Here is a 26,998-nt window from a genome sequence, read left to right as displayed (position 1 = left end):
GACTTATAGTACTCTGGTAAACTACTGTTAGAACTACTGGTGGAGGAGAAGGAATTAATGGCCAGAATCAGGTACTAAGTACTTATAGCTGACTTATAGTACTCTGGTAAACTACTGTTAGAACTACTGGTGGAGGAGAAGGAATTAATGGCCAGAATCAGGTACTAAGTACTTATAGCTGACTTATAGTACTCTGGTAAACTACTGTTAGAACTACTGGTGGAGGAGAAGGAATTGATGGCCAGAATCAGGTACCAAGTACTTATAGCTGACTTATAGTACTCTGGTAAACTACTGTTAGAATTACTGATGGAGGAGAAGGAATTAATGGCCAGAATCAGGTACTAAGTACTTATAGCTGACTTATAGTACTCTGGTAAACTACTGTTAGAATTACTGATGGAGGAGAAGGAATTAATGGTCAGAATCAGGTACTAAGTACTTATAGCTGACTTATAGTACTCCACAAACAGTAATCCAGTCAACTGCTGTTAGAACTGCACAATTTAATATCAACATTAATCCAGTCACGAGAACTACAAATAGTAATAGGGTATTAAAGAACTTGCATATCGACAATACAAAGTTAAAAAACCTTTGGTTTTCTGAACATTTTTTCCCCCAAAGATACAGTGGACGCGACAGAACAACATATTCCGGTGCTGGAAACCAGTTCAAGAAATAAATTCCATTTTATTAGAAGCATGAGGGTATGAACTGTGACGCCTTACGCCAGCATACTTCCTGAGGTAGCGCGTATACCGACATGTTCCTGAAGTAGCGCGTACACCGACATGTTCCTGAGGTAGCGTGTACACCGACATGTTCCTGAGGTAGCGCGTACACCGACATGTTCCTGAAGTAGCGCGTACACCGACATGTTCCTGAAGTAGCGCGTACACCGACATGTTCCTGAGGTAGCATGTACACCGACATGTTCCTGAGGTAGCGCGTACACCGACATGTTCCTGAGGTAGCGCGTACACCGACATGTTCCTGAAGTAGCGCGTACACCAACATGTTCCTGAGGTAGCGCGTACACCGACATGAAGCGTTGCAGTCAATACCCTGTGTATTTTCAAAAATGAAATATTTACATTTTACTTTCATTCCTGTCAGAATTTCCAGCTGTACTATATTTATCGAGATTCATATGCACATTGTTCACACCTGCATAGAAATGGCTGTCATTAGAATTCGTAAATATATCAAAGACAAAAACATTAAAATGTAAATACTTTTCAATGCATGGTAATTCTGAGGTGAGAGGAAAATGCTTTTATTTTTAATTGCATTTACTGCATGTACATGTATCCTATGGAACACCAGAAAATGTAAACTACGGTACTGATAGAACTTATGAACTGCCTGTGAAAGGAGTTCATACCTAACTGTAGAATACTAATTTGTCACTGATTATATTGAGGTCTGCTGTAAGTATTTTACTGACATGTTTTGTTTTTTAGGTTCATTAAACATTACTTCCTGTTTTTTTAGGTTCATTAAGCATTACTTCCTGTTTTTTTTAGGTCCATTAAGCATTACTTCCTGTTTTTATGTCCATTAAGCATTACTTCCTGTTTTTATGTCCATTAAGCATTACTTCCTGTTTTTTTAGGTTCATTAAGCATTACTTCCTGTTTTTTTTATAGGTCCATTAAGCATTACTTCCTGTTTTTATGTCCATTAAGCATTACTTCCTGTTTTTATGTCCATTAAGCATTACTTCCTGTTTTTTTAGGTCCATTAAGCATTACTTCCTGTTGGACAAGGGAGATTTCATCGTCCAGTTTATGGATATGACGGAGGACGAGATGAAACAGGACATGGAGAATATCACACCCACGCGTCTTGAGACGCTACTGGAACTCGCCCTGAGAACCAGTACAGCGAACATAGACCAGTTCAAGGACGATCTCAGGTAATAGATTGTATGTTGACCAGTTCAAGGACAATCTCAGGGTAACATATTTTATGTTGACCAGTTCAAGGACAATCTCAGGTAACAGACTGTGTGTTGATCAATTCATGAACGATCTCAGGTAACAGATTGTATGTTGACCAGTTCAAGGACAATCTCAGGTAATAGACTGTGTGTTGACCAGTTCAAGGACGATTTCATTGTTTGAGAAGAAATAACAGGTTTTTTTGTCTTCATTTCATGGTACACGAGTTATCATTCTGTCTTACAATTCACAGTTACAAGTTCACGGAGGATTTAAATTCATTAGTTACAAGTTCCATGTAGTATTTAAATTCATTAGTTACAAGTTCACGGAGGATTTAAATTCATTAGTTACAAGTTCATTTAGGATTTAAATTCATTAGTTACACGTTCACGGAGGATTTAAATTCATTAGTTACAAGTTCATGATTTAAATTCATTAGTTACAAGTTCATGGAGGATTTAAATTCATTAGTTACAAGTTCATTTAAGATTTAAATTCATTAGTTACAAGTTCATTTAAGATTTAAATTCATTAGTTACAAGTTCATTTAGGATTTAAATTCATTAGTTACAAGTTCACGGAGGATTTAAATTCATTAGTTACACATTCACGGAGGATTTAAATTCATTAGTTACAAGTTCACGGAGGATTTAAATTCATTAGTTACAAGTTCATGAAGGATTTAAATTCATTAGTTACAAGTTCAGAGAGGATTTAAATTCATTAGTTACAAGTTCACGGAGGATTTAAATTCATTAGTTACAAGTTCATGTAGGATTTAAATTCATTAGTTACAAGTTCACGGAGGATTTAAACTCATTAGGCACGTCTTATCAATAAAACGAATGACCAATTCTCCTGAGAACTAGTGATTGTACAATATTCCCTATTGATTAAGTGGGCAGTTCTTTCTATATTGTATGCGTTCTATTGACCTCAGAGCTTACAGTAGGAATTTAAGGGGGGGGGGGGGGCGGTCATCATTTGTTTGTCTTTCCTTTAGGAGATATGTGACTGAAGTGATATTTTGGATTTTCTCTCTGACACCTTGTTATTCCCACTCGCTCTCCAGTATGCACAGGGATCCAGGTTAGAATAGGTCCTCGGTACCCCTTGCTTGTCGTAAGAGGCGACTAAATAGGGCCGTCCTTCAGATGAGACTGCAAAAACAGAGGCCCCGTGTCACAGCAGGTGTGGCATGATAAAGATTCCTCCCTGCTCAAAAGCACCCAACATAGGCCTACATTTTGCTGCCCTTCACCGGCATTGATGACGTTTCCATATGAGTGGAAAATTCTCGAGAGGGACATTAAACCAGTAGGCTCAGAATGCAGTAAAATTTAATTTTGCATGTCCCTTCTTGAAACCTTTTGTGATCTGTCAATTGTGTAAATTAGATTGTCATAGTGTTAGCAATGTTTTACTTATTTATTACTTTATTCTTGAAACCTTTTGTGATCTGTCGTGTAAATTAGATTGTCATAGTGTTAGCAATGTTTTACTTATTTATTACTTTATTCTTGAAACCTTTTGTGATCTGTCGTGTAAATTAGATTGTCATAGTGTTAGCAATGTTTTACATGCATACAGTATTATAACTTAAGAACCAAATAAAATTGCACGTCTGACCTTTCTAACTTCGATGATTCTCAGTTTTGTCAGTCTTTTGGGACTTGGTGAAAGCAATATTGAAATGCTTTCATTTAACACTAGTTAAAAATAATTAAAAACTCATAATAAATAAATGTTTATTCGGTATATACATACATACAAATATACATACATGGTTACCAAGGGTAACCCATGAAAGCTTATTTCCAATGGGGTCCTTTAATGGACGGATGTTTGTGCTAGGGGGTCATTTATGTGGGAGGAACCTGTAGTCTAGTCAATCTAGCAAATCACCTCAAAGTAATTGCAACAGAAACAAACTCGATGGAATTTAATAAACAAAAGCGTGATTAACAACATACAAAAAATCGGACAATGGGAAATATTTCAAATTTAGACTTAAACGTTTTAGTAAACCATCGATATTTTGTGGTGTTTACGGCACACCGTACACGTGCTGTGACAGTCATCGGAATAAAGTTATACACGACGATCTAAAGTGCATGTAATAAAAAACGCGATTAAACAGCTAAACAGTTGTATTAAAAAGGTGATTTTAAGACCTTCTATATACATACAATATTGCTCAGCATCTCATATTCTTTGCCGACTTCCATTCCCAGGGAACTTTCGCGAATAAAGCTTCAAAATATTTTGTTTGACCCTCTACTGAATTAATTTTAATTATAAAACACAATATTTACTTTAAAAGTTATGAATAATCAATTATAAATGAAATCTTAAAGAATTAGTGTCAATTTACAATGGGGAATTACGGTTGTTAAAAACGAAAGTATGGAAAGCCATTCGGATTAAAAGTTTCAGTTATTTTGTATCTTCATCATTTGAGCAAGCGCTTTGTATAAAAACTTTTATAAAACCAAGTAAGTAAAGCATTTTTGCTTTTCTTTATCAAATTCAGGTTTGGGGAGTCATTCATGGATAATAATAATGACAATGAAACATTGATAATATAAATAATAAACACTTGCGCATATTATCATGATTTGATTTAAAATCGAGTAGTTACTCTTTCTAATTAGTCTTGGGCTCATGACCTGCGGAACCACATTTCCTAGCAGCATGCAAACAGCGCGCTAGACTGCCAGTCCATCTATTCAACACAAAACTTGATGGAATTCTCGCCACGCTGGCACACGATCATTGAGAATGGAAATGGGATACAGTTATTTACCGTAAATTTTAGAGGATCATACAAAATGCACATTGTGTTTGAAATGTCTATATATAAAGCACAGAAATAGCAACGAACTCTGAAATAAACATAACTGCCCTAAGGGACGAAATCAATGTCGGATGAAATTTAAATTCAATTAGTTAGGGGGAGGGGAATAAAAACTCCCATAAGTTTCTGTCATCCGACATCGATTACACTTTAGTGGAAAAAGGAAAAAGACAAGCGACTGTTGAATACCACATAATATTTAAAACATATTAATGAACATTTAATAGATTTAATGTACACTTTCATTTGTGAATAAACAGTAGAAAAGGTATACAGAGTGTTATTTATAGTCGTACGTTTCTTTTCTTGTTATTCGATTAGTTTCAACATTTGTCATATTAAGTTTTAAAGGGGGGGGGGGGGGGGGGGGGGGGGACGTGTTCTTGGTGAAAACTATGTGAACTTAGTTTTTTGTGAGACATTGAATTTTTGATCTTGTCCCTAAGTGAAGAATATCGTTAAAACCAGGCGTCTTTTTAGGAAACGAAATTTGTCAATCCTTGCCCTTTCTACATGCATTCACAGGATGCGACACAACGTCAAGAATGTTCGGCATCGGAACGGGTCCTGTATAGTCAAAATGTAGACAAATCGCGAAAAAATTCTGTATGTGATTAGTTTTTAAATGGAGGCAGGCTACTGACAAACAAGTTGATGGTGAAGGGGTTTCAACTGTTTCGTTTAAAGTCAGCATTTTGCGATTATATGGTCGTTATAACAATCTACTTTGCCAATACAACCTATCATTGGGTCAAATCTGTCTGACTTGTTTCATATAGATTGTTAGGCCGTTTTTGGCACAATGATATTGAATAAGGGTAACTCCGTTTGCCTTATTAAGATATAGAGCTCACAGCGGGTGTAACCGGTCAGCAGGGGGTGCTTACTCCTTATAGCCCATAGGCACCTGATCCCACTTCTGGTATATCCAGAGGTCCGTGTTTGCCCACCTCTCTATTTTGTATTGCTTATAGGAGTTACGAGATGGATCACTGTTCGTTATCTTTACCTTCCTATATGAGGATTTCATAGAGCAAAAAGATATATTCTGGTGTCGATGTCATATCGACTTTGTACGATGGAATACCATAGAGACACTTGTAGGAGATTTGCTTTGTGAAGTATTGTCTAACACAATATCATTTTTATAAGTTCAGTCATTGCCACTACAGCTGCAGAAAAGGAGCACTGCAAGAATTTAATTTGGATCCTTCGAATTGGGGCTTATCACTGCTTTCAGCAATTCTTGTATCCGTTAAAACTAAATTACAAGTCGCGCCAGATAAACTTTTGAACGTTTTTCGCTGTAAATGCAAGGCAAATTGTGACACTAGCCGTTGTACTTGTAAAAACATGGACTGAACTGTACTGCAATTACTCAAATGATCACTTATATAATTATCAGGCACGTAGCAATAATGGATCTACACCTTTTATCATTACATGCAAAGTTGATAAATTTTTACGTACAGAGGTCGATTTTTAGACAGATTGGTTGCCCTCCCTCATCTTTTTTTTTTTTTTTTTTTTAAACAGCATTGTCGTGAACTGTACACAGTGGAAGTGTAAAATTGAACTGAGAGAACAACCTTAGCCCCCACCACCACTACCACCACCACCACCACCACCATCACACACACCATCAAGGATTTTTATAACTTTGGATTAAAATGTACTTGTCAATTTTCAGGCAATATTGTGAAATTATCTTCACCCCCCCCTTTTTTTTTTTTTTACGATGCTGCGTGCCTGATTCATTTTGCTTTTAATTCTATGTGTCCATTGTTTTTAAAACAGATCACTCCTGAAAATCTCGGTATTAATTGCACAATAATTTGGATAGTACTAAACATCAAATACGGCTATACCCCTCCCCCCTCTTAATAAGGAATTTGGTAACGTAAGCTTTACTATACACTGTTTGTTTTAAAATACTACATGTATTTATGTGAAACATAGGACCGAAATGGTAAGCACACCTCCAACTTCCGATGTAAGGGGAGTAACTGCAAAAATGTAGGTCATCTTTAACAGACCATTTTTGAAGGGGCACTTTTTTTGTGTTAACAGTTTATTTTAATGTATAAATCTTCATGTGGTAACTCATATATGCCTAATGGACAGGAAAAAGTATTTTCTTCCAAAATCCAGTTTTTAACGATTTTTGTTGGAAAATGAAGATTTCAGCCCAAAATTCGGCAAGGGAAAATAAATTTTGATGCAGAAAAGTTTAGTTGTGCATTTGGACGTTTTATTCTTAAATTTATAAGATCAATGTCATCTCTTCTATAAAACAGTCATTTCCTATCATTTCCAGTTTTTCACTATTTTTGTTTTAGAAGAAGGTAGGTTTTCCTACCTAAAATGGTATTTTTCATATATATTGCCGATAATCTATATATCTTACTTGTTGAGCAGTTTTTAGAATAAATCCTAACTTCAATTTTTTATTGGTAGACTCAAACGTATGACAAAATGTGGGTTTTCTTCTTAAAATTTCAATCTTTAACAATTATATTCAAAAAAGCAAGATTTTACCCCAAAATTACGGTCAAGGAAAGAATTCTGCTGTAAAAAAAAAATAATCGAACATTTCCAGGTTGAAATTTGAGATATGAAACTTATTCTTACTGTATGTTACATAAAATGGACATTTTCTTCAATTTCCAGTTTTTAGCGATTTTCATGAAAAAACACATCATTTTACCCCAAAATTCCAATTTTCCCATGGAAATACAAAAGCCGATTTTTAATATGTTGTTTGCATGTGTTTTCTTGCATGAATAATCAAAATTTCATTTCTGTTGCAATTAGTTTGAGGTTTTGCTCATTTTTGAGCTAGATTGACTAGACTACTGGAGTACCCGTTCATTTTATGAAGCACTTTCAAAATCTCATGATATACACGTATGTACATGCACATGAATTGTATGTATATTGACAACCACCTCCTTAATAAATCTATCTGCAACATCAGGTCTTCTATGAAGTTCATTGTTTATATGATTTAATTATATATGTACAGGTTTCTTTTTTTTCTGTTTTCTAGAGTGGATTTACTTCCCTTTGATTTGATCACACAGCTGTTTAAAATCCTCTCCATAGAGACAAAGAAGGAGAAAGGTATGACTCTGAAAATTGTGTTGGTTGATATCAGTCTTGCAAGAATTATCATTTGAGGGAATGCGGTGTTGATGCACCTCAGTGTTTAACATGATAAATTTTGCGTGAATTTAGTGCAATTCTATCGTAAAGAGCTTCTATTAGGTGCAGTCTGTAACAGCTTCCATTAGGTGCAGTCTATAACATAATTATTTTTCTGCTTACAGAGTACAAGGTGGACCCTACTGACCTTCACCTCTCCGGACTCGAATCCTTCTCCTTTGACTACATGGTCAAGTGGCCAGTGTCACTGGTGCTGAACAGAAAGGTACTCACAATATTACCCCAGTCAGTCTGTGCTGAATAGATAGGTAAACATAGTATTACCCCATTTAGTCAATACTACTCCGGTCAATCTGTGCTGAGCAGATAGATACTCACAATATTACTCCGGTAAATCTGAATTATCCAATGAAATGTGGTTTTTACCAAACTAAAGAGATGCTGGAAACTTAAGTTGTATTCTGCAACAAAACAAATTCAGGAGATTTCACAGTTCCTGTCTCTTTGTGAGTGTTACCTGCCATGATATCACTAATAATATCACTAATAATATCACTAATAATATCACTAATAATATCACTAATAATATCACTAATAATATCACTAATAATATCACTAATAATATCACTAATAATATCACTGATAATATCACTGATGTGACAGTCTGAGTACAGGTATCACATATACAGTAAAACACAGTTATAACCAACACGCTTTTCATGAATTTATGCGTATTGCGAAATTGATATATATTCCCCTATGAGAGGAAGATGACGAAAATGTTATTGGATATAGTGAAGTTTGGTTATAATGAACAGTTTTTCACTGGCCCTAGAGGTTCACTATAACTGTGTTTTACTGTAAACACTTAGTCATAATGCCGGAGTGAGATACTGGTACTGTGAAAGAGATGATGATTGATATTGTGGCATTTTAGACTGATTCAGTATTCCTTGATTAAAGACATTGTTAAATACTAAGAACTGTGTTGTTTTTATCAATAAGGCCTTGATTGAAGACATTGTTAAATACTAAGAACTGTGTTGTTTTTATCAATAAGGCCTTGATTGAAGACATTGTTAAATACTAAGAACTGTGTTGTTTTTATCAATAGACCTTGATTGAAGACATTGTAAAATACTAAGAACTGTGTTGTTTTTATCAATAGACCTTGATTGAAGACATTGTTAAATACTAAGAACTGTGTTGTTTTTATCAATAGGCCTTGATTGAAGACATTGTTAAATACTAAGAACTGTGTTGTTTTTATCAATAGGCCTTGATTGAAGACATTGTTAAATACTAAGAACTGTGTTGTTTTTATCAATAGACCTTGATTGAAGACATTGTTAAATACTAAGAACTGTGTTGTTTTTATCAATAGACCTTGATTGAAGACATTGTAAAATACTAAGAACTGTGTTGTTTTTATCAATAGACCTTGATTGAAGACATTGTTAAATACTAAGAACTGTGTTGTTTTTATCAATAGACCTTGATTGAAGACATTGTTAAATACTAAGAACTGTGTTGTTTTTATCAATAGACCTTGATTGAAGACATTGTTAAATACTAAGAACTGTGTTGTTTTTATCAATAGACCTTGATTGAAGACATTGTTAAATACTAAGAACTGTGTTGTTTTTATCAATAGACCTTGATTGAAGACATTGTTAAATACTAAGAACTGTGTTGTTTTTATCAATAGACCTTGATTGAAGACATTGTAAAATACTAAGAACTGTGTTGTTTTTATCAATAGACCTTGATTGAAGACATTGTAAAATACTAAGAACTGTGTTGTTTTTATCAATAGACCTTGATTGAAGACATTGTTAAATACTAAGAACTGTGTTGTTTTTATCACTAGGCCTTGATCAGGTACCAGATGTTGTTCAGACATCTGTTTTACTGTAAGCATGTAGAGAGGCAGCTCTGCAGGTGAGTGACGTGTTACGTATTTACATTTGTAGAATTTTAAAACAAGGGAGTTCGTTTCATTATGGGTAGCCAGAACTTTTGTGAAATGTAGCATAAAAGCGTATGATTAAATGTTGTGTGTTATTTGTATTGATAAATGCAACAGAGTGCAGACTAATTGTAAAATTAATGTGGTGGTTTTTTTTTTTTAGCTGAACTGAGCCACTCTGATTGATGTTACTCCAACTGTTTTCTAATATTGTCTGTCTATAAACAATTTTCCAGTTGTGTTGGTTTTCTGTAAACAGATGCCCAGTTATGTTGTCTATAAACAGTTGTTTATTTATGTTGTGTGTCTGTAATCGGTTTTTCAATCAAGTCGTATGTAGACAGATGTCCAATCATCTTGCATATCTGTAAACAGTTGGCCAATCATGTTACATATCTGTAATAGTCGTCCAATCATCTTGCATGTCTGTAAACAGTCATCCAATCATGTTGCATATCTGTAAACAGCCATCCAATCATGTATTGCATATCTGTAAACAGTCGTCCAATCATCTTGCATGTCTGTAAACAGTCATCCAATCATGTTGCATATTTGTAAACAGTCATCCAGTCATGTTGCATATTTGTAAACAGTTGTCCAATCATCTTGTATGTCTGTAAACAGTTGTCCAATCAAGTTGTATATCTGTAAACAGTCATCCAATCATGTTGCATGTCTGTAAACAGTCGTCCAATCAAGTTGCATATCTGTAAACAGTCATCCAATCATGTTGCATGTCTGTAAACAGTCGTCCAATCATCTTTCATGTCTGTAAACAGTCATCCAATCATGTTACATGTCTATCAACAGTCATCCAATCATGTTGTCTTTCTGTACACAATTGCTCAATTGAAGACTTTACCTTGTGGTTAATCACATTGAGAAATCACAAGTCCCAGAATTGATATTTCTGTAAGATGGTTATGCAGGTCAATATTGTAGCCTATGGGCCTCTTCACTCATCTGTTAACTTTCAGTGTATGGATCGGTAACAAAGCTCTTCATTCATTATCTGTTAACTTTCAGTGTATGGATCGGTAACAAAGCTCTTCATTCATTATCTGTTAACTTGCAGTGTATGGATCGGTAACAAAGCTCTTCACTCATTATCTGATAACTTTCAGTGTATGGATCGGTAACAAAGCTCTTCACTCATTATCTGATAACTTTCAGTGTATGGATCGGTAACAAAGCTCTTCATTCATTATCTGATAACTTACAGTGTATGGATCGGTAACAAAGCTCTTCATTCATTATCTGATAACTTACAGTGTATGGATCGGTAACAAAGCTCTTCACTCATTATCTGTTAACTTTCAGTGTATGGATCGGTAACAAAGCTCTTCACTCATTATCTGATAACTTACAGTGTATGGATCTGTAACAAAGCTCTTCACTCATTATCTGATAACTTACAGTGTATGGATCGGTAACAAAGCTCTTCATTCATTATCTGATAACTTACAGTGTATGGATCGGTAACAAAGCTCTTCATTCATTATCTGTTAACTTTTACAGTGTATGGATCGGTAACAAAGCTCTTCACTCATTATCTGTTAACTTTCAGTGTATGGATCGGTAACAAAGCTCTTCATTCATTATCTGTTAACTTACAGTGTATGGATCGGTAACAAAGCTCTTCACTCATTATCTGATAACTTACAGTGTATGGATCGGTGACAAAGCTCTTCATTCATTATCTGATAATTTACAGTGTATGGATCGGTAACAAAGCTCTTCATTCATTATCTGTTGACTTACAGTGTATGGATCGGTAACAAAGCTCTTCATTCATTATCTGTTAACTTACAGTGTATGGATCGGTAACAAAGCTCTTCATTCATTATCTGATAACTTACAGTGTATGGATCGGTAACAAAGCTCTTCATTCATTATCTGATAACTTACAGTGTATGGATCGGTAACAAAGCTCTTCACTCATTATCTGTTGACTTACAGTGTATGGATCGGTAATAAAGCTCTTCATTCATTATCTGTTGACTTACAGTGTATGGATCGGTAACAAAGCTCTTCATTCATTATCTGTTAACTTTTACAGTGTATGGATCGGTAACAAAGCTCTTCACTCATTATCTGTTAACTTTTACAGTGTATGGATCGGTAACAAAGCTCTTCACTCATTATCTGATAACTTACAGTGTATGGATCGGTAACAAAGCTCTTCATTCATTATCTGATAACTTACAGTGTATGGATCGGTAACAAAGCTCTTCATTTATTATCTGATAACTTACAGTGTATGGATCTTAACAAAGCTCTTCATTCATTATCTGTTAACTTACAGTGTATGAATCGGTAACAAAGCTCTTCATTCATTATCTGATAACTTACAGTGTATGGATCTTAACAAAGCTCTTCATTCATTATCTGTTAACTTACAGTGTATGGATCGGTAACAAAGCTCTTCACTCATTATCTGATAACTTACAGTGTATGGATCGGTAACAAAGCTCTTCACTCATTATCTGATAACTTACAGTGTATGGATCGGTAACAAAGCTCTTCACTCATTATCTGATAACTTACAGTGTATGGATCGGTAACAAAGCTCTTCATTCATTATCTGTTGACTTACAGTGTATGGATCGGTAACAAAGCTCTTCATTCATTATCTGATAACTTACAGTGTATGGATCGGTAACAAAGCTCTTCACTCATTATCTGATAACTTACAGTGTATGGATCGGTAACAAAGCTCTTCACTCATTATCTGATCACTTTCAGTGTATGGATCGGTAACAAAGCTCTTCACTCATTATCTGATCACTTACAGTGTATGGATCGGTAACAAAGCTCTTCACTCATTATCTGATAACTTACAGTGTATGGATCGGTAACAAAGCTCTTCATTCATTATCTGTTGACTTACAGTGTATGGATCGGTAACAAAGCTCTTCATTCATTATCTGTTAACTTTTACAGTGTATGGATCGGTAACAAAGCTCTTCACTCATTATCTGTTAACTTTCAGTGTATGAATCGGTAACAAAGCTCTTCATTCATTATCTGTTAACTTACAGTGTATGGATCGGTAACAAAGCTCTTCACTCATTATCTGATAACTTACAGTGTATGGATCGGTAACAAAGCTCTTCATTCATTATCTGATAACTTACAGTGTATGGATCGGTAACAAAGCTCTTCACTCATTATCTGATAACTTACAGTGTATGGATCGGTAACAAAGCTCTTCACTCATTATCTGATAACTTACAGTGTATGGATCGGTAACAAAGCTCTTCATTCATTATCTGTTAACTTACAGTGTATGGATCGGTAACAAAGCTCTTCATTCATTATCTGATAACTTACAGTGTATGGATCGGTAACAAAGCTCTTCACTCATTATCTGTTGACTTACAGTGTATGGATCGGTAACAAAGCTCTTCATTCATTATCTGATAACTTACAATGTATGGATCGGTAACAAAGCTCTTCACTCATTATCTGTTGACTTACAGTGTATGGATCGGTAACAAAGCAGCCAAGATGTACTCCCTGCAGTCCTCTAAGTGGTACTTAGCGGCCTTCGCACTGCGCCAGAGGATGCTGAACTTTGTCCAGAACTTCGAGTACTACATGATGTTTGAGGTGGTGGAGCAGAACTGGCTCGTGTTCCAGCACAACATGGAAAATGTATTAAAGCATTTTAAACTTATAATATTAGCTCTTCATCTCAAAGTTTTATCTTGTTGAAAAAATGTGCCATTATCATGATTATGATAGTTTTGAATGTAACTTTAACCATAATCATTGATAAAATTAAGTTTAAAATTTCATCAAAATGAAGTTTTTGGTTCCATTGAATGTATAGCATTATATAGAAATCTCTTGTTGGATGCATGGAAAGACAGTAATGTGATTTAGCTTCATTCAGAGCCTCTATATGCTGACTAGTCCTGAAGTTTAGGTAGTGGTTTAGTTAATGAATGACTCATATGATAGAATACACATTAACTAGTCGACAAGTGTAGATAGTGTTTTAGTTAATGAATGTCTCATATGATAGAATACACATTAACTAGTTCACAGTCCACAAGTGTAGGTAGTGTTTTAGTTAATGAATGTCTCATATGATAGAATACACATTAACTAGTCCACAAGTGTAGGTAGTGTTTTAGTTAATGAATGTCTCATATGATAGAATACACATTAACTAGTCCACAAGTGTAGGTAGTGTTTTAGTTAATGAATGTCTCATATGATAGAATAGACACTAACTAGTCCACAAGTGTAGGTAGTGTTTTAGTTAATGAATGACTCATATGATAGAATACACATTAACTAGTCGACAAGTGTAGATAGTGTTTTAGTTAATGAATGTCTCATATGATAGAATACACATTAACTAGTCCACAAGTGTAGGTAGTGTTTTAGGTAATGAATATCTCATATGATAGAATACACATTAACTAGTCCACAAGTGTAGGTAGTGTTTTAGTTAATGAATGACTCATATGATAGAATACACATTAACTAGTCCACAAGTGTAGGTAGTGTTTTAGTTAATGAATGTCTCATATGATAGAATACACACTAACTAGTCCACAAGTGTAGGTAGTGTTTTAGTTAATGAATGACTCATTTGATAGAATACACATTAACTAGTCCACAAGTGTAGGTAGTGTTTTAGTTAATGAATGTCTCATATGATAGAATACACATTAACTAGTCCACAAGTGTAGGTAGTGTTTTAGTTAATGAATGTCTCATATGATAGAATACACATTAACTAGTCCACAAGTGTAGGTAGTGTTTTAGTTAATGAATGACTCATTTGATAGAATACACATTAACTAGTCCACAAGTGTAGGTAGTGTTTTAGTTAATGAATGTCTCATATGATAGAATACACATTAACTAGTCCACAAGTGTAGGTAGTGTTTTAGTTAATGAATGTCTCATATGATAGAATACACATTAACTAGTCCACAAGTGTAGGTAGTCTTTTAGTTAATGAATGTCTCATATGATAGAATACACATTAACTAGTTCACAAGTGTAGGTAGTGTTTTAGTTAATGAATGTCTCATATGATAGAATACACACTAACTAGTTCACAGTCCACAAGTGTAGGTAGTGTTTTAGTTAATGAATGTCTCATATGATAGAATACACATTAACTAGTCCACAAGTGTAGGTAGTGTTTTAGTTAATGAATGTCTCATATGATAGAATACACACTAACTAGTCCACAAGTGTAGGTAGTGTTTTAGTTAATGAATGACTCATTTGATGGAATACACATTAACTAGTCCACAAATGTAGGTAGTGTTTTAGTTAATGAATGTCTCATATGATAGAATAGACACTAACTAGTCCACAAGTGTAGGTAGTGTTTTAGTTAATGAATGTCTCATATGATAGAATACACACTAACTAGTCCACAAGTGTAGGTAGTGTTTTAGTTAATGAATGTCTCATTTGATAGAATACACACTAACTAGTCCACAAGTGTAGGTAGTGTTTTAGTTAATGAATGACTCATATGATAGAATACACATTAACTAGTCCACAAGTGTAGGTAGTGTTTTAGTTAATGAATGACTCATATGATAGAATACACATTAACTAGTTCACAGTCCACAAGTGTAGGTAGTGTTTTAGTTAATGAATGACTCATATGATAGAATACACATTAGGGCTGTTCCATTAAAACATATGAGGTACCCGGGGAAGGCACTTTAAAATTTGGGTGACCACCCATAGAAGCATAAAAATGTAATGAGGGACCACTCACAGAAGCAATTTTAGATAGTGCGGCACTACCCATAGAAGTGAAATAAATGTGAAATACACTTTTTCTTTAAATTCAATATGTATGAATGACTATTTATAACCCCTGAATAGAGGTCTATTTTCAGATGTTCCCAAGCATGATAGAAAAGAGAAGAGTGTCTTGGGTCTCATCACCATTCAAATAACTGGCCATCAATGAAGCTTGATCCATAGAACCATAAATTTATTTTATCAAGACTGTCTTTCTTAAACACGATGAACTAAATCAATTTTATAAGTCTACCTGTTTATAAAAAGCCTAGTATTGTAAATGTTCAAAAACAACTATTAGGCCACAGTTTTTTAATTTATTGGTTTACGGATTTTAGAAATAAAATTTAGGGTCGGTCGGGAGAAAAAATAAATAAAAATAAAATAAACATTTTTAATATCTATCGTTTCATTTTCAATAAATCATTAACATTATTTCGTGAGTACAAATAAACAAAACATGTATTTAAAAATATTAGATAAAAACTTCTTTAGAGTGACTAGTAATATGAATTTTGGGGGGAAAAATGCAATTTCAAATTCAGTGTATAACTATATACATGTATCTATGTTACATTCTGGTAGAACATAAGCCGAGAATGTGTAAGGTCATATCTCTTTGATGTATCCAGTATTTATATAATGTTGTTCAGTAATTTTGCTGCATTATGCTCAATAAAGATTTTACATTAACAAATTGTAAACATAGAGAAAAAAAATTAATATAAGCACTACATTACAATTGTATGTAGTAATTCCACTTTTAGTTTCAGAATGTTTATACCCCCATGAAATAATTTTTAACCCCATTTTCCCCACATAGACATGCCCATGGAATTATCTACCATCTTTTTGAAAGAAAAGTTTCTTGTTTTTCATTTTTATTTGATACTAAAATTCTTTCCACCACTACACAAGGTATACTAATTTACGAGAAATATGCATACTTTTCTGAGTTTTATCTGGTCATATTTTTTACAGGCGTTCATCATAATATCAAAAGCATCTAACAATTTCTCACACTGTTAGAACTATTCCCTGTTAGGATTTTTGACGGCAGAGATGCACGTACATGTATTCAAATACATTTATTATGACAGTCACTAGTTAGAATAATCTAAATGTGTCTCGGTACAGGTCCTCACCACACTCAAACCGGGTCCGTAGGACATTATCACTAACGATAGAACATCCAATCTAGTAAAGTCGCTAACAACTGTACCTTCCTCTCATCTTTAAACACCCAAATAGCACTGCATTTTGTGTTATGTTAGCAGCAAGAATACCGCCAATTGTATGAGAAATATTTATTTCTATCAATTCCTTTTTTTCGTGATGAAATGTCATCTCAGCATCTGTTTCGTCGCCAAGAATGATATAGGTATCGGTACTGTCATCGTGCGTGGCCATATCTGTTTACATGGTTTTTAAAAATACGGAATACAGATATTTCACAAAACGAATAGTGATTACCAAATACAAATCAATACGTTTGCGTTTCACGATTTTCTATTCGTAAAATTGAAAATGCATTTTATTTTTATTTTCGATTTGACATGTTGGGTAGATTCGGCAGAATTAAAAAAAACAAAAAACGTTTCAATGGACCACGAGCACGTTTCGTTTTCCATTTTGGACAAGGGAGATAATCCTAATTTCCGGTCGCTATAATTTTGGAGTCAAACCGGAAACGATAACCGGATCGCGGAACCTCATCGACCGAGATAAAATGAAGACAGAAAACGGCGTTTGTTTCACATTCTACTTTCAACCCTTTTCTTCTCTTGTTGCATTCCTCTCAGTTTCGGTAAAAAAAAAAGATTTTATCAAAACAACCACCCACAGATGCAGTTTTCTGGCAGTAGGTACCCACCATAGATGCAATTTTCTACCAATGACAAGCACCCATAGATTTTTTTTAAATTGCCGTCCCCGGGTACCTCATATGTTTTAATGGAACAGCCCTTAACTAGTCCACAAGTGTAGGTAGTGTTTTAGTTAATGAATGACTCATATGATAGAATACACATTAACTAGTCCACAAGTGTAGGTAGTGTTTTAGTTAATGAATGACTCATATGATAGAATACACATTAACTAGTCCACAAGTGTAGGTAGTGTTTTAGTTAATGAATGTCTCATATGATAGAATACACATTAGAATATGTGGTAGATATTTGAAGATGATGGCGATCGTTCTCTACCATTGTTGTAGTTACAAACCTTCAGTTCATTTTTCAATTCTGATTGGTATTTACGCTACTGAGTATTTGTTTCATTTGTTATATCTATAGGCACACTGGGGATAGGGTTAGGGTTAGGGTCTGTATATTTCAATCAGTATTATATACTGTACATATCGTATAACGGGTATTTTCTGTGGTTGGCCAATTTTTGCGGATAGGAAAAATCTGCAAAAATTTCCACCGCAAAATACAAGTATATGTAAATGGGATTGATCGCTGTTCATTATCTTCACCTTGCATATAGGTATGTGTACGTATGTACATGTAGGTATAATGCATACGCAGAAATTGGAATCACAGAATATGATTTGCTACCATTCACAGATCAAATCATAAAGATTTCCACCCGCAGAAAATACCCGTTATACGGTGTATTGGAGGAGAGAACATGTAGCATGCATCCTTAATTGTAGGAGAGGGATATTATAAGTATGAAGTGTCAATTTTAGCTTGCTGTACATTAAATTTTATGACAGGTATCCAACATTGACGATGTGCTGGCGTACCACTCGGATTTCCTAAACACCTGTATGAATGACTGCATGCTGACAGACCCTGACCTGCTGAGGATAGTCCACAAACTGATGGTCGTCTGTGTTACCTTCTCAAACTTCATACAGGTGAGTAACGAACATACAGGTAAATAACAAACTTCATACAGGTAAATAATGAACATAAGGTGAGTAACCAACATACAGGTGAGTAACCAACATACAGGTATGTAACAAACTTCTTACAGGTAAATAATGAACATACAGGCAAATAACAAACTTCTTACAGGTAAATAACAAACATACAGGTAAATAACAAACTTCTTACAGGTAAATAACAAACATACAGGTAAATAACAAACTTCTTACAGGTAAATAACGAACTATGACAAACTTAATTCAGGTGTCTTATTAATTAAAACTCTGCACAAGCAAAGGAATCTATTTTACTGCGGTTTATTAGTGGTTGCCCTTATTGTAGCAGAGTTACACCCCTTTGAGGTTTTTCTATCAATGATGGAAAACTTAGAACATTTTAACTTTGCCTTATCGGTATTTCTGTACATGCATTTCTGATTCATATTCAAGCAGTTCTTAAAGGCCCTGTTCTACATGTACATACAAAATTGCAAGTTCTTAGGACACAAAATAAAATAAATATTCCACGTAAAGATATGTCAGGGTGAAATATCTTCTGAATCAGTGATGTTAGACATACAGGAACAGCCCTCTTACAGTTACAGTTTAACCTTATTCAGATTTTGCTTTTACACAGAGATTAAGTCTGAGTACGGCAGTGGAACCAGAGAGTAAACCGACTCGTGAGAGTTCTCTACAGGCCACCAGCAAAGAACACAGGGAACAAGCCATTAAAGAAAAACTCAAATCGAAGGTATGCAGTGGTCAACATTTGAAGACTGGTTCTCTAGGAATGTGGGAACTGGTTCTCTAGGAATGTGGGAACTGGTTGTTATCTTGAGTATAGAATAGCACATGGGGACTTTGAAGATAGGTTCTAATTCTAAACTTAAGAGTAAAATTCCTCTGTGGAAAGTAGTCCAAAGGTTGTTAGAAAACTACTAAGGAACTGTGTGTAGTATCTTATCACTTATTATACCCCCCGCAACAAGTTGTGGGGGGGAGGTATACTGGAATCGGGTTGTCCGTCTGTCTGTCCGTCCGTCCGTCTGTCCGTCCGTCTGTAGACGCAATGGTTTCCGGGCTCTAAAGCATTATCCTTTCCACCTACCGTCACCATATCATATATATGGACTACCCATGGGATGAAGATGTTCCTTATCGATTTTGGGGTCAAAAGGTCAAAGGTCAAGCGCATTGGACATCGAAGTAGCAATATGGTTTCCGGGCTCTAAAGCGTTATCCTTTCCACCTACAGTCACCATATCATACATATGGACTACCCATGGAATGAAGATGTTCCCTATCGATTTTGGGGTCAAAAGGTCAAAGGTCACGCGCACTGGACATCGAAGTAGCAATATGGTGTCCAGGCTCTAAAGCGTTATCCTTTCCACCTACAGTCACCATATCATACATATGGACTACCCATGGGATGAAGATGTTCCCTTTCGATTTTGGGGTCAAAAGGTTAAGCACACTGGACATTGAAGTAGCAATATGGTTTCCAGGCTCTAAAGCGTTATCCTTTCCACCTACAGTCACCATATCATACATATGGACTACCCATGGGATGAAGATGTTCCCTATCGATTTTGGGGTCAAAAGGTCAAAGGTCACGCGCACTGGACATCGAAGTAGCAATATGGTTCGGTTTGTCATGCCATTTGTTTTTTACACTCAGAAAAGAGGTAGTTTATACCTATTACCAACACCCTTTGGGAGATTGGGGTAAGCGGGGGGTATTCTTAGTGAGCATTGCTCACAGTACCTCTTGTTAGATAACCTACTGCTTTTTCCAACACCAGTTAGATAAAGGTTATTCTGGTTGTAATGGACTAGTACACCCGGAAGTTAAGTCAGTGACGTAGAGAAAATCAAACTAGTACACCCAGAAGTTAAGTTAGTGATGTAGAGAAAATCAAACTAGTACACCCAGAAGTTAAGTTAGTGATGTAGAGAAAATCAAACTAGTACACCCAGAAGTTAAGTTAGTGATGTAGAGAAAATCAAACTAGTACACCCGGAAGTTGAGTCAGTGATGTAGAGAAAATCAAAATGATCAGTATGAGATGAAGAAAGTGTATGTGATTTCATTTGATATTTGCTTTATCAAATGAGTTGAAATACTGTTTAAAGAACAAGAGCCACGAATACCCAAATATGGCCCTGTGATTTTGAGTAAAATAAAGGATCTTCATTCCAAAATTTCATCACGGTATGAAATAGCTTATACCTCCTTCTTTATAAATCCAGTATGTTTTTCCACGAAAATTCACGCATATAGAAATTTTAACATGCAGAATCCATAACATTTGTGTTATATTTGTAAAAGTTGATAATATCCAACAATATGCACCAAAAATTTGTATAACCCCCAGGCCTCGATCCAATAAATATTAATGAATTGTAAATTAGTATATTACATACTGCATAGAAGTTAAGAGTTTTTTTGGATCGAGGCCTGGGGGATAAGTGAATTTTTACTTTTTATGTTCTGCAAATAACCGGAATTTCACATTCCATGCACGAAATTCGAATACTTTTCCATTCTATAGGTTTAATACAAATCGTAATATTTAAATATCATAGTTGGGGATTGTTCCATTGTCTTTTTACAAAACCAGTAATTATTCAAAGTTAAGAAAATATGATTATTTCAATAAATATTATTGAAATAAAACCGGATCCGCGCCATCGTCGGAATCGGGCTACGTACATCAATTGATTTTGCCCCCAAAATTTCAAATAGATTATATGCTCAATTTATGAACTTGAATATATATGTAACCATGTTAGGGATAGTTATAAAAACCTTGCACTAGTTAACAGTTTTAGTTATTTGATAAAACAATTATGAAGCTAAGTCCTCCACTCCACTCCAGATACAATCGAGATCCACCCATCGTCTGCGCCGAGCCTTTACTTCTACACATTTTCTTTTTACGTTATCACACTATATATATTTTAATTATCTGAAGGCCGTTGAATTTTTAAATAAATATCTGGCTTCACATGTTTCATATCCGTGCATTCAGTTTTCTTGGCACTAATGAGCATGTTGACATTGCAGTCGCAGTACATAAAAAGACTTGGAGGGCCGAGGGGTGCCTAACTCGATAAGCTACTTAGATACGAAGATATATTGGCCTATCCCGTATTGTTTAATGATTTCTAAATTATAGTACAATATATGGGTACCAGACAAAAATTAAGCGTCAACATAACAATACAAAGGATAGACTGTAGGCTACAAGTCTCTGAGCGAAAGATCTACAACACTCGTTTGGTTGTTTACGTGTCTACTGATTTGGACATACGTCATCGGGTACCGTTATATTTCGACACACAGCTATTCCGGTCTATTGCATATTTCATCCGTCAGAAATCAACATAGAGAAATACATACAAATATGAATACGAAAAATATATCTAGCAATATGGATCTTGTTTTGCTTTTAAATGAAATTCATTGAGACACAGAATTACATTTGATCTAATTAGCAAAAATACAAGGCAGTTAATAAAAAGGGATAATAATAATGAATAATTCGAAAATGAAAAAAAAAAATAATGTAAAAAGAATGTTAACGAAAATAGTGTATTTTTCATTGTTTCAATTATATTTATCATTGAAAATTCAGTCTCAACAGCAAATATTCAAAACCACAAATCTTATAACGAAATAAAAAAGACAAATGGAAAAAAGAAGATATCATTAATACTGATTAAAATAGAGGTGAACATATAAATCACACTCATTCCTGAAGTAAAAGTTGATGTATTTATTTTTTAAATATATTATCCTACATAATTAAGTAAAATATTACTAAGCATTATAGAAGGAAGAACTGAACACATTATTAAACAGCTGTCCTGCTTAATTTAGCTTGAGTGTTTGTAACATGGAGGAAGTGTCTGATAACGGAGAAAGGTTTCCCTCATGCATTTTATGTAAGATAAGAACTAAACCTAATGACATGAAGAAATGTGAAAGTGTTAAAATAAGCAAATTTTATATGTTGGATGCCAAACTACAGATGTGTTAATTCACCATAGAGTTAACCCCTTGGTTGATAAAATTCTTGTTTCTATTTATGTGAAAATAACATCTGCTTAATTTTGTTTGCACACTAACCAAATATATGCGAGGAGGGAGTTTGGTTCTATTATATGTAACAGTATCAGAATAAGACTTTTTAATTAATGAATTCGTTTCATAAATGTTATGGAGTTAATGATAATAATTAAGGCATTTTGAAATACACACAGGTCTAGATATTATTGTAATAAATGATCCGGATAGGAAACTAATGAAATTAAATAAATGGAACATATTTTACCTGATGATTAGTTCACGTGAACATTTTCTTAGCTTAATGTAAAATAAATTATATCCATATGGCTAAACTAAATGTTCATGTGTTATTCTGTACATGTATGGCTACTTTTGTAACAGTTTCCCTATCCCCCCCCCCCCCCCAACACACACTCATCATAAACGTAACTCCCTATATAGCAAAACACAAATAAAAGTGTGAAACATAGGATTAAAATGTTTACTCACTGTCCAAAGTTGTACATGTAGCAAAGTGCGTCTGAAATAACGCTGCTGTCCAAAGCCTGGCTATAACTGTTTTCGGCGTGTGTACATGTACATGCGGGATAATAACACCCCCCAAACAAATAATAAAAATAAAAACCCGCAAACTTATAAAAGATTGTTAAAAGAAGTGATCAATATGCAACATAAACTAAATGTAATATTGAAACGCACATACATAGGTCAATAGATCTTATTCGTAAGTCAACGGTTGGATCCACCGTGTTTTCGTGTACATTTTAAGACCCCCCCCCCCCTAATTTTTTTTATCGGTATGTGCAATAAATGGTTATACAGTTAAAATATTGGAATTGGGTTTATCTTTATGTCATACTTATATAACAAAGCTAAGTAAAGAGGTACTGAATTAATATTACTTTAAAACTGTTGAATGGTTGCATATATAAAAATTTAAAAAATATAAAGAGAGGGAAGGAGACAAACAGAGAGAGGAGAAAGAGATGTACGAGTATACTATATAGGTGCGTGTTTTAATATAGAATTAACATAGACAGATTTAAATATTTACAATATTATAATTAAATTGCACTGAATAGTGTTTTTGTTTCACATTTATACCTAGAGAACTTTCACGTAAAAGTACTTGAAACGTTGTAAAATTGTGACCTTACATTGCAAAATTGCAACGTCAATAACAATCTGGCCAAAACAATGGGTACTTTGAACGTCAATAACGAAACAAAATGAAAAGATATCTGAAAAAGGATCACATATTTGAAAAAAAGATATTATTGACTTCTGTCCCCGAGAATAATATCATGTTCTGACTAAGGGCCATTTTTGGCTATTCGTGGCTCTGGTTCTTTGTTATATCCAATAAAAATTTTCCTTCTTTCTCTTTTATGGGGGAAGCCTTGAGAATATAAAGAGTATTTTAACTCATTTGGTAAAATAGTTCATAAAAACACAATATACAGTAAAACATGCTTATAGCAAAGTGCTGGGGACAAACAATTTTGATTCATTGTAAACGCAATTCGTTTTATCGAGTAAGTTCATGATATGTTTAAAACTACTGGGAATGAAAACCACTTTGCTGTAAGCATGAATTCATAATAAGTCTGTTCATTGTAACCGTGTTTTACTGTAAGTGTGAATTCATAATAAGTGTGTTCACTGTAAGTGTGTTTTACTGTAAGTGTGAGTTCATTATAAGTGTGTTCACTGTAACCGTGTTTTACTGTAAGAGTGAATTCATTATAAGCGTTTTTACTGTAACCATGTTTTACTGTAAGTGTGAATTCATTATAAGTGTGTTTGCTGTAACTGTGTTTCGCTGTAATACACAATCATGTAGATATCTTTTATTTCTTTGCCACATCTTGAAATGTGATTGATTGACTTTGCTTTTGTTAGATGTCTCTCTCACGCCACATGGATGTAAGTGAACCATAATTCTATTCAGTGATTAATGATTTTATGACAATATTTCATTCATAACCATAGATCTAGTAACTTCCCTTCTCTCTCTCTCTTCGTTTAATCCAAACTCGTGCCAGACCATTCCCGGCTGTTATTATAATAATGGGTCTCTCTGTAGCATGGCTCTCCTAATTCTGTAAGTAATGCATCCAAGTTTAACCTCTCCCTAGGTCAAGCTTCTTCTGGTGAATTGATCAATGTCGATATTTTTCAGGTTTTTAAAATGATTTCGTGCTAGAGTGATTTAGGTTGTATCAGATTTTGCAGGTTTTGTACCATCATTAGCTCCTAACCACTATGAAATATTCTAATACATTCCAAGAAAAATAAAGTCTTTTTCTTTGCATGTTCATAAAGGTATGGTAATTTTATTTTACAATATTTCATTAAATGAAAAGTTGGGGGTAATTTTATCATGATGTACAGAGTTTTTCTATATTGCTTTGTTGAATATGCATCTAGTTGTACCTCATTTCAAAATTACATGTACATTCAAGGAAATGGATTAAACAAGATTTTTACCTTACCTGGCCAATGGTCAGTACGACCCATTACCATCACTTGCATTTAAACTAGAAGGGTTTTTTCTCTCAATAATATGAAAAAATAGGTTTACCTCATTACATCCCCCCCTTCTGCAAACAGTATTTGCAACATTTAACTAGCTGTATGGTTATCAATCAATGAGGGATGGAACACATGAAGTGGCTGGTGGAGGGTAAGCACCGAGTGTTGATTGTGTGTATGTATGTGGGGGCGGGGGGTAAGCACTGAGTGTTGATTGTGGGGGCGGAGGGTAAGCACCGAGTGTTGACTGTGTGTGTATGTGGGAGTCGGTGGTAAGCACCGAGTGTTGACTATGTGGGAGAGGGTGGTAAGCATCGAGTGTTGAGTGTATGTGGGGGTAGGTGGTAAGCACTGAGTGTTGACTGTGTGTGTATGTGGGGGTGAGTGGTAAGCACGGAGTGTGTGTGTATGTGGGGGTGGGTGGTAAGCACCGAGTGTTGACTGTGTGTGTATGTGGGGGTGAGTGGTAAGCACGGAGTGTGTGTGTATGTGGGGGTGGGTGGTAAGCACTGAGTGTTGACTGTGTGTGTATGTGGGGGTGAGTGGTAAGCACGGAGTGTGTGTGTATGTGGGGGTGGGTGGTAAGCACCGAGTGTTGACTGTGTGTGTATGTGGGGGTGGGTGGTAAGCACGGAATGTGGAGTGTGTGTGTATGTGGGGATGAGTGGTAAGCACTGAGTGTTGTGTGTATCTGGGGGTGGATGGGTCGTCAGCCGTATTTATAAGCCTTTCTGGGAAGAACACTTCTGCTTTTATTGCTGTGTTACATGTTCATTTGCTAAAATGATGGAAAATTTCAAAGGTGATGCAAGAGAATGAAACATGAGATGCCTACAACTTAAGGTGACTGTCACACAGTGTGATCGTGTGAGTGACAGATATTATCAATCAGTGCACATGCAGTCTGTGTATACATATTAAGTGATCTTTTAGATGATAATTAACATTAATTAATGTTGCTCTTATTGTAGTGGTTCATCAGGAGGAAACTTTCTAGAGAGTTAATAATGTGAAATTTCAGTGTGATTGTGTGTACAAATATTGAGTATGTGATGGTTTTGCATTTCCCACAACTCGACAAGGAAAAGCCATTTAAACCTGTTTTGTGACATGGATAAGAGTTTTGATTAATATTAAAATGAGAAGAAAATATTTGAATTTGAAGGTTGTGGCAGAACATGTTGACCTGATGATGGGAAGTGAGAACTTTGAGAGGACGATAGCTAACTTTGATAATAACTTCTCCGGGAAATTGATCGAGCTGCTGAAGAAAATCATGGACCTGAGCTCGGAAAGTGGACAGTTCAAACTGCTGAACATTCTGTACAGGTAAAACTGAACATTCTGTACAGGTAAAGATAAACATTATGTACAGGTAAAGTTGAACATTCTGTACAGGTAAAACTGAACATTCTCTACAGGTAATCACGGATTTGTATAACTTTCATCACGGATTTGTATGACTTTTATCACAGATTCGTTTGACATATCGCGGATTCGTATGACTTATATCACGGATTCGCATGACTTACATCAAAGATTCGTATGACTAACGATCAGCAATATCGCTGGCTGGATGTCTGTATCCAATTTTAAAAAAACCCGTAGATTTCTAGAAAATTGCACAAGATTAGAAATGGATATGATTTAATGGAGTGTTTATTGTCACTTTCTTCTCTGTTGTTAAACTTCAGAAATCTTATAAGATATGGTTTGGAAAATATTTCATGAAATCAAACATGAGGATGTATGAAATATTTGTGAAGGATTGCAGTAGGGG

General features: G+C 34.9%; 1 protein-coding gene across 2 annotated transcripts in view; it reads left to right on the top strand.

Moving 5' to 3' along the window:
- LOC125677319 (gamma-tubulin complex component 2-like) overlaps positions 1-26,998 on the top strand; it is a 52,486-nt gene that overhangs the window by 21,026 nt on the left and 4,462 nt on the right. Inside the window, exons 20-28 of one of the 2 annotated variants that reach the window (XM_056159514.1) lie at positions 1,742-1,921; positions 7,856-7,929; positions 8,136-8,236; positions 9,842-9,912; positions 13,423-13,597; positions 18,453-18,596; positions 19,243-19,359; positions 24,586-24,609; positions 26,384-26,547. In XM_056159514.1, coding sequence (XP_056015489.1) covers positions 1,742-1,921; positions 7,856-7,929; positions 8,136-8,236; positions 9,842-9,912; positions 13,423-13,597; positions 18,453-18,596; positions 19,243-19,359; positions 24,586-24,609; positions 26,384-26,547 — 1,050 coding nt within the window. The remainder of the gene's footprint in view (positions 1-1,741; positions 1,922-7,855; positions 7,930-8,135; positions 8,237-9,841; positions 9,913-13,422; positions 13,598-18,452; positions 18,597-19,242; positions 19,360-24,585; positions 24,610-26,383; positions 26,548-26,998) is intronic. The other variant, XM_056159515.1, reaches the window with a different exon arrangement.

Source organism: Ostrea edulis, chromosome 3, assembly GCF_947568905.1.
Source record: "Ostrea edulis chromosome 3, xbOstEdul1.1, whole genome shotgun sequence".
NCBI lineage: Eukaryota > Metazoa > Mollusca > Bivalvia > Ostreida > Ostreidae > Ostrea > Ostrea edulis.
This window is presented reverse-complemented; position numbering and strand designations above follow the sequence as displayed.